Source organism: Sinocyclocheilus anshuiensis, unplaced genomic scaffold, assembly GCF_001515605.1.
Source record: "Sinocyclocheilus anshuiensis isolate Anshui unplaced genomic scaffold, SAMN03320099.WGS_v1.1 scaffold132, whole genome shotgun sequence".
In the NCBI taxonomy this organism is placed as follows: domain Eukaryota; kingdom Metazoa; phylum Chordata; class Actinopteri; order Cypriniformes; family Cyprinidae; genus Sinocyclocheilus; species Sinocyclocheilus anshuiensis.
This window is the reverse complement of record NW_015555730.1, coordinates 1,445,669-1,455,721: the sequence shown is the minus strand read 5'-3', so window position 1 is coordinate 1,455,721 and position 10,053 is coordinate 1,445,669. Positions and strand designations below refer to the sequence as shown.

At 36.8% G+C, this 10,053-nt stretch overlaps 1 protein-coding gene across 1 annotated transcript in view; it reads left to right on the top strand.

The window, feature by feature from the left end:
• Positions 1–10,053, top strand: part of LOC107672848 (RNA polymerase II subunit A C-terminal domain phosphatase-like) — a 157,717-nt gene that overhangs the window by 109,059 nt on the left and 38,605 nt on the right. The window contains exon 13 of the mRNA XM_016466219.1: positions 3,533–3,750. Coding sequence (XP_016321705.1) covers positions 3,533–3,750 — 218 coding nt within the window. The remainder of the gene's footprint in view (positions 1–3,532; positions 3,751–10,053) is intronic.

Here is a 10,053-nt window from a genome sequence, read left to right as displayed (position 1 = left end):
GAAAAATCGATAATTTTGACCTATACAATGTATTTTTGGCTATTGCTACAAACATACCCGTGCAACTTATGACTGGTTTTGTGCTCCAGGGTCACATATCGTCAGCCTGTGAGATCGATGATACACGATATTATCGTGCATGGGTGGGGCAAGAGAGAGACTCTCTGTACTTGTCATAGCATAACTATTTGGTGTTTTAAACTGCGTGGGTGCGCGAGAGTGAGCCTATGGAAACACCAATAATCGAAATAATATGCTTTCAAACATACTGATAAACTAACATGTTAAATATAAAAATACTGTATTTAAAATGGCTAGTTCATATATAGTCGGACACAACTGTCATACCACGCGTCCTGTGACAAGTTTGCCGCATCTGCGCACAGACGTTATCAGTCTAAAAGGTCTGCAAAATCAGTCAACGGTGAAAATCAATAGTAGATTTCATTTAAAGACCAACAGTTTAACACTCAATATTGGACATAAACAAACACGTTAAATATAAAGTATTTAAAACAGGTAAGTTCATATATTTGGAGTAAAGTTAAATTGAACGGATACATCAGTCATACAGCGCTCCGGACCACGAGCCCAACGCACCGCACCAGAAACAAGAATGAGATGCATTCTAACATAACTGTGGCATTAAACTCCGTTAGTGAGGGCTCGGTTAAAATATTGCACATATATAGGCCATTCAGATTACTTGTTAAAGTGCAACGAAATACCTTATATCAGCAGACGATATGTGTCTGTGTTTGGAGACTCCTTCACCGGTTACAGGCTCCTCATTTGTGCGCGCGCGTGTGTGTGTGTGTGTGTGTGTGTGAGAAATACAGTGCTGAATGAATAAGCGGGGCAATTTGATAATGGCTACAGGCTCTAATCCTCATTTGCGCGTGTGTGAAATGTGGTGCTGAAGTGAAATAGCGGGGCAATTTGATAGCCGAATTATACGGTAATAGGCCGCCTAATCATAATAATAATTATTATTATTATTATAATTTAATACATTAATAGGAGAATGAGCCTAATATTGTCTTGACTATGGACAAAGACATCTGCTATCATCGATATCTCTGACTATCGTCGATACACGATACTATCGTCTATCGGCACAACCCTATATCATATTATCATATGTGTAGCATTAACATGATATCAGCATTTCATTTTTTTAAATATCACCATTAATCAAATTTTTATTCCAATATATTGACACTCCCATACCAAGGAGCCATTCAAACACAATAGGGTCAGTGTTTAAAAATGTCATTTGACCTTTGAAAGATTGAGTGAGATTTAAATATTTTCTTTTGAATGTGTTTGACTGCTAGGATATTAAATAATATCAGTTTAGTTGAAGATTGCTTCGAATGATTCAATTGATATAATCAGATTCCATCCTACTTTGTTTTCCCATTGAATAGCTTGCATCACACAAATAAAAATAGGTGGCAGTTACTATTTCATGTTGACTTAAAACAGATTTATTCCTATTTATACCAGACATTGGACATACATTTCTCTAGTATGACCTAATTATTAATTAACTATATCTGTAATTTTTAATGTTACAAGTAATCAGCATTTATTAGTGAACAGTGCAGTAATGTTGCTCTTGACCTTTCGTCTGATGCTAACGGCGGAGTTAATGGCTCCTTCAGCGTTAGAACTTGCCTTAAAGTATGACTTTAATTCACTTCTTAGATTCACTATGGTGCCGTTCATAATTGCATCCCATGGGTGCCTGGGGATTGTTCCATCTACTAAGATGCTTCTAGATAACACTCCTCACAAACAGTCTACTTTTAATTAAATGTTTCCCCCTCATTACGCTTATCTGTCAGATTAAACTGGAAAAAGTTCTGTGGGGCTATTTTTTAAGCACCCTTCCTTGAGCTCATTTATAACCTGTGTACATGGCTTTGGCATATTTTCTGCAGGCTGTTTCAGAGGCTCCATTCACTGTAATAATAAGCAGAAGGGGAAAAATGGTGTGTGTGATTGGTATTCCCAAGAGGAGGAGAGAGCAATTACACTGGGCCAGTAGAGAGATCAGTCGTATGTGAAGTTGTTGATCATTTTTGCCAGTGCCTGTCTAACGGCTCTTGCTAAGAATAATTGGGGTGATCTGAGCCCCCGGTCTGCCTTTATGAAAGCACTAACATGTATCAGTGAAAGCCCAGACCGAGGCTAAACACTTGAGTGATAACATTCATACACGTTAAAGGGGTCATATCGTGACAAATTGAATTTTTAGGAAGTGTTCAGTGCACTATGAACACATATCGTAACTCATAGCTGAAAACCCCAATTCGAAAAAGTTAAGTTGTTGAAATAACTTGCACCAAACTTCTGCAACTTTCTAATTTTAGTAAGATGTATGCATTATCTCATGATATCACACATTTGCATTTAAAAAATGGTTTTGGGTTTTCACAAACTAAGAGTAGATATTTGAGACTAACTCTCCTAGACTGTTCCAAAATGGTCATGCCTTGACTTGTCTTTTTTTGACCCAGAACAATGAAAGTGTAACTTTTTTTGTTTAATGAAATAACCCTATTATTTAGTGTTATTTAGATCTTATTTAGGTCTTAATTTCTCAATTTGACCGACATTTGTATAGGAAAATAAGAAGTGGAGTAAAATTCTACAAAGTTGAATCTATCTTGTATTTGGACAAGATTTCTGCTATCTAGTAAAAAAAGAAAAAAAGAAAAAGGAATTCTTGATTTTATGCATACAGTATTTGAATATTTATTATGACAATATCAAACTATTATTTACCAAAGCTTAGTATTTTTTTAAATAATTTTAAAGTGTCATTTTTGCAGTAATTTATGCAGCCATAGACTCCCATTCATTTCACACTCTCTGAGTGAATGGGTGTAAATCTTTTGCATTTTGGATGTTTTGTAGTTTACATCCTTTATTTTTGTGAGTGTTTGTTAAGCATTCTGACTTATATGCATTTTATTCAACAAATATTTAAGAAAATGCTGTTTTTCCGATTCATTTCCTGTGGCCGGTCAATTTTGTCTGCAAACAGCAAGGTGTCTTTTTTTTATGACTCCTTGGGCTCATTGAATACATTTTTTTGTTTGTTCAAATTCCATGTTAAAAAAAAAAGTCACTAAGTTTTGAATCACTCTGACTGAACCACTCAGGAAACAAATATGAAAGAGTGTCTTTCATATTTAAAGTACAGAGAGAAGAAAATTCTCCCTGTCCTTCATATTTCAGCACGGGTTGTTCCTCTCAAAATTTTATTGGGGGTGTTGCATTTTACATGCAAAGAGGCTTTTTAACATAGAAGCCTTAAAGGCTTGGCAGCAATAAAAACAGCCTATTTATTTCAGAGTTGAAGTGAGTGTGGAAAATGTTTAACTAAATTATGACTTTTTGGCAGTCATTGGAACTCGGGGGGTGGGGGGGACATAAAATGAACAATAAATATACAACAATTTGACATGTACAAACAAACCTTGACAGATCCTTTAATTGTACGTTTAACTCTTTTGGGCAGGTGGATGACATCCTCGGGGAAGAGAGTGACAATGAAAGCGAGGGAAAAGGGAAAGAGGAGAGGATGGAGGTAGAGGAGGAGGACAAGGAAGAACAGCCCCACACGAGCAAGCAGAAGGCCCCAGCATCAGATCACGTTCCGCCACTGGCCGCTGTTGTTGAGGAAGCAGCCCAAACATCGACCAGAGAAGAAGTCTGTGTAGCGGGGAATGCGCCAAGGTATTAAACCCCCAGTGCCAGTAAAGGAAAATTAGAATTTTTTTTCATGAATTGTCGAAACTTGAAAATTTCATAAATTTCATTATGGCATTCATGTAACCTCTAATGCTCATGAAGTGCTTTACCGATAAAATTGTGCTCGGTGATTGAGCTTTTAACCTCTTGCTTCAGTGGCGTAAGTGTTGATTAGTGACACGCTGCTGTGCCCGATTTCCAGCAGGTCCTTGTACTCCCGAAACTGCCAGTGTCTTCGGCAAATAACATTACCAGTTGCCATGGCAATGTCTGGAATTAGAGATCTAGCAGAAGGTGGGGTCACGTCCTCTTACATCTTCCTCTCCAAGCACAAATGCCCCACCCGCTGCCCAGACTTCTGTCCGACACTGGCGTAGTCGGCAGGATGTTGTCAGATCAGCGTGTGTGAGGAGCTGCTTTCTGGGCTGGCCCGCTCTTGTCTGGAGCAGCTAAACGGACAGGAAGGCACGCTAGTCTTTTATCATATGGCTCATACTGCGCCCATTTTCCACCGGAAAATTAGACCCGTCCCACTTTATCTAGTTTCTCTGCTTCCCAGCAGTCATTAGCAGTGACTCAGAGCCCACAGCGCTGTATCCACTGCCTGTGCCAACTGAATGAATGCAGTAGCGTAATTGTTAGGAGTTCAAAGCGGTGAACAATGAGATGAGTGGAGGAGAAAAAGAAGTTATTTGAGTGTCTCAAATTGTCTATTTGGCTCTAGAAAGACCTGCATCTAGTGATTACAGCTTCTCAGAACAACCTGGTTTTCGCACCTGTTATTCTTTTCATGTTCTTCCTTTTTATCATTTTCACACTTTTTTTGTCATTTTCTCAAGTTGGTGAAATCAGAGGATGGTAAAGGTTTTTGCACATATTTTATTCTTGATGACAAACTCATGTTTTACTTTGAAGGTGTAATTTTCTCGACATCTGAAGTCAGATTGTACAGGTTAAAATAACATCTTTTGAGGAAGAACTTGGATTTTTGGCAGAGTTTGCCATGTTTGAGGCATCATTATTGCAACATAGTTACCTTTGCGGTGCGTTTGTGAGTTATGCTTTGAAGGCAGATACTTTAGAGTTGGGTGTCGTCAGTATAACAATGGAAATTTATGCCAAATTTATGAAAAATGTGATCTAAAGTTAAAGGATGAGTAATAAACAGAAGAGGGCCTAAAACTGAGCCTTGAGGCACACCAGTATTAATCGAACATAGTGGTGGGCGGTATGACCAAAAATTTATATCACGGTATTTTTCAAAATTATACCGGTTTCACGGTATATGACGGTATTTATTTATTTTTTTCCATGTATGACCGGGTGTAAACCACATTTTCTATTGATTGAGAGAGGAAATAGGCTACTGCAGTAGATTGACTTAGAATGCCCTATTTTACTGTCATGATGAGTGAATATTGTAGAAAAATTCCACTGTGTGTGTGAGACGCGGGAGCTGATGGCAGGGGGCGGTGGATATTTGTGGCGGTCAATGTGGATATTGTGGATGAGTTCTTCTGTGTCATCACGTTCTATTAGTTCTACAGCTTCAGTTTCGGAACTTTCACGCTTAGTAACACATACAGCTGTTCCCTCGCCACAGTGAAAAGAAACCCCCCACCCTCAAACGCGTTCCGAACATTATTTAAACGAAACCGGTATTGCGGTATTTTAAAAATTCATATCATAAGAAAAATAAACACCGGTATTCGGTATGAACCGGTATACCGCCCAGCACTAATCGAACATGTGATCTAAAACTTTGTTTGAACAAACATTTTTAAAAATCACTGTTATCATCAATACTAGTATATTGTGACATCCCTAATTAGATTTTTTTTTTTATTAATCACATGAAATGAACACGTAACAGCTATACAGAATGAACAGACAGCCCTACAGCTGCCATTATAAATCTTTCCCCCCTTCCATCCTTCATCTCTAGCTGTTTTTTGCGTCATGTCATTGGCCTTGATTTAAAATGATGACTAGTGTGCATAAAGATGAAATGTAAATCATTTAAATCTGTTTATCAGCACATCCTGATGTGCAAATGTGTAATATGTATGTTCATTTGGATGGAAATGAAACGCTAAACGACAGCAACTCTTTTCACTATTAGCATAGCTCTTTTCTCTGTAATGCATATATTGTGTAAAGGGGTGACAGCATTTGTGTATAACATCCTCCCACTCAAAATAATTTAGTCTTGTCTTTGCCATAATTACATCAGCTCTTCAGCAGCATCTCATAAATGTAATTCCCTCTTCTTTAACCACTTTAAGCAAAGAGTTTCAGCTCAGAAAGAGAGCACTTACTTTTCCCTTATTGGCCATTAGTTTCACTTGGGAGCAAAAAAAAAGTTTGTCAGACCACAGTGTACCAAGTTCACATTGTCCGCTGTTAATTTTTTGCAGTAATTAGTATACCTTGAGTAGCTCCACCCTCCCATTCTTTTTAAAATTTAAAATTGGCAGGAGAAGGTTGCTGTTGCAGGATTTGATGCCATGGAAACACTCCGCATCTAAATACTGTGCGAGAGTTGCTTCATGATGGAGAAATGGCATTTTCATTAAAGTGAATAGCACATTTTCTTTATGAATGAAAAATGATGTGTATTGAGATACTGCAGAGTTAGGAGGAAATAGATTATTTCAGAAAATGGCCATATGAATTCGGTTGCAGTCCAACTTTGCATTCTTTTATAGATTTAAAGGGAAAGTTCACCCAAAAACAACTGTCACCATTTATTCACTCTTATGTCATTTCAAACCAGCATGACTTTTAGTTTTTTTCTGTGGAACACAAATGGAGATGTTTAGAGAGTGTTCACACTACATATTTCCATTCATTTGATGGGATAGTTCACCCAAAAAATTAAAATTCTGTCATCTATACCCTCAAGTTGTTCCAAACTTGAATGTGGTTCTTACTTCTGTGAAACATAAAACAAGATATTTTGAAGAATCTTAGTAACCAAACAGTTGATGGTCCCTATTGAATTGTATGGGGGAAAAATACTATGAAAGTCAATGGGAACTGGCAACTGTTTGTTTACCAACATTCTTCAAAATATCTGCTTTTATGTTCAGCAGATTAAAGAAATTCATACAGGTTTGAAACAGCATGAATGTGAGTAAATAAAGACAGAATTTTCATTTTTGGGTGAACTATCCCTTAAAGGTGACACATTATGCCCCTTTTTACAAGATTATAATGAGATCCCTTTGCCACGTCACCAAGGGAGCGAAATCAGACGCGCTCTTTTTCTCAGAGGCTTGCAGAAAAAGGCCGCAGTAATGAACTGGCCTTTGTCATGTTCAGCAAATACTGAAGTTACTGCCAAACGAATATAAGGTAATCCGATGGTCACAAGCACGCCTCCTGGTGTCTCTCTGAATGGCCCAGCAGTCTCAACTCGAGCAACTGTGTTACTGGCAGAGAAAATGCTCTGTGATTATGGAAGAAGAGCCACCGGCAGCGGCAGGCTTTGAATAATAGAGATGGGCAAAACCGCTTATCTCAAACACAGAGCCCACCTGAGACAGATTCCTCTGCCCGCCGGCCAAAGGTTAGCTTCCGTAAATAGCGCCTTTTCCCGCCAAGGCGAGCGGCACTTTTGAAGATAATCAAATCCTGTTTATGAATTATTTATTCTCAGAATATGCCCATAATTTGCGTTTCTGAGCTGTGAGGAGTTTTTGTTTTTCAGTTGTTTGGATGAAATTTTTAATATATTTTTTTTCTTTTCTATGACTTGCTATGTTAAATGTATCTAATAAGAAATGAGTTTAGTTTATTTAGTTTATATTTGGGGGGGGGATCAGAAATTGTTAGTAAATCCAACACCATATAATTTATATATCAATGCATGAAAGTTCTGTTTTCTTTCCTGTTTTTGGTTGAAACATTGAGAAAACCAGGAAAGCATAATGTTAAAAATGTGTCCAATACCTATAAATCAGTTTGAATGTTTTATATGGATCAGTAACTGATAAATGGCAGAAAGTAAAAATCTGTACTATTTAGTCTAAATTATTATTATTAAGAGAATTTAAGCTTTAGAACTTGTGTTTAGTGACAAATGGATATTCAATTTTGAGATTGGCTAAAGATTACATGTAATAGAGTTATGAAATTATTAGTATTTTAATGCAATTGTAAAACTGTTCAGTATTAGCCAGTACTGATTTCTATTATTGGCTGTCATGTGATGTGTTTTCAAGTTTTCTTTGTCTTTGGAGTGTTACAAGCTGTTCATGCATACAGTATATAAGATCTGTAAAGTTGCAAAGACTAAAGTCTCAAACCCAAAGAGAGATTCTTTATAAAAGTTAAGACTCGTCCACAGCTTCCTAAAAATGCTTCATTTAAACACGCCCCCACGTCTACGTCACTGTGTGGGAAGATTTGCATAACACCGCCCAAATGTTTACGCAAAGAAAGAAGGCATAACTTTTATTCCCGCTGTAGCATTGTTGCCGTTGCCACCATGTCGTGGAGATGCTGTTTCCAAATATGGTAAGCAGCATAACATTTCTGTCACACGCTTGAGGTGTTCGGCCAATCACAGCGCACTGGATAGCTGGCCAATCAGAGCAGAGCTTTTCAGAACGATGAGCTTTGTAAAAATCGACACGTTTCAGAAAGGCAGGCAGAGAGGAGCAACAATAATGTACAGTATGTGGAAACAAAATGTTGTTGCGGACTGCTCTACAAGCTACTACGCGAGCTCTCATGAGTGCGGTTGCCAGATATCAAAAGTTCAAATCCCCGAATCAGAGCTTCTCTGTTATAAGGACACATTTTCTGCCTGGTGTTTTGCTTATTTTAAGCAATATGGCGACCATGCGCATGCACTCGCTCCTCGTTGCAGAAGCGCCGCCGCTGATGACCTGAAAACACTGACAAACAAGCTGGAGTTTAGCGATCTAAATGAAAGCATCACTCAGCTGGTCTGTGTTCTGTCATGAGATCTCGACTATATTGTTTGCGACTGTGGTTGCTGTATAAATGCACTTACTCAGCCGCTGTTAGCCTATAGATAAATAGGCTATTGCCATTTGGAATTATAGTGGAATTACTTGGAATTTCACTGTTATAATATTTTTCATTTGTTTTAGCAGTTTTCATAATGTAGACAGAGAGATTGCATAAGTCTTTGGTATTAAATTATATAATAAAAAGCCTACAATATATCAGTACACTAGATGAGGTAAAACACACCATGAGTCCACATTCTATTGATTTGTGCTTACTGGTGAAAGTTCAATACCTGAAATGCAAAAGTACATTTCTCAAATGACAACAATCATTACGATTATAAATTTGAGCAAAAATAATTTTTATCAGTTTAACCATTATACAGCATGAGAAAAATGTGACTCAGATTTGACTAAAACCTTGCTAAAATGCTCATACATTTCATTGACTTAAACTTGACGAAACAAAAACAGGACAAGTTTGACTAAATATGATAACTAAAATGTACATTTGAGTAAGACTAAGACTAAATTAAAAATGGCTGCCAAAATTAATACCTCTGTACGGAGATCTCACTATATTGTTTGCGATTGTGATCGCTGAATAAATACACTTACTCAATCGCTGTTGTTTTAATAGAGAAATAGACTATTGCAATTATGGAATTACTAGGAATTTCACTGTTATAATATTTTTTTTGTTTGTTTTAGCAGTTTTCATAATGTAGACAGAGAGATTGCATAAGTCTTTGGTATTAAATTATATAATAAAAAGCCTACAATATATCAGTACACTAGATGAGGTAAAACACACCATGAGTCCACATTCTATTGATTTGTGCTTACTGGTGAAAGTTCAATACCTGAAATGCAAAAGTACATTTCTCAAATGACAACAATCATTACGATTATAATTTTGAGAATTTTTTTTTTTATCAGTTTAACCATTATACAGAATGACAAAAATGTGACTAATATTTCACTGACTAAAAAACCTGACTAAAATGCTCATACATTTCATTGAATAAACAAAAACAGGACAAGTTTGTCTAAATATGATAACTAAAATGTACATTTAAGTAAGACTAAATTAAAAATGGCTGCCAAAATTAATACTGCTGTACGGTTCATTAATAATAATCTTATTGCTAAAATGTCAAGTTTTCATCGACTAAAACTAGACTAAAATACTTCAGGTTTTCTTGGACTAAAAGTTAGACTAAAATGTTGAGACTTTTAGTCAACTAAAACTTGACTAAAACTAAATAGGATAAGGTTGACTAAATATGATAAAAACTAACAAGGA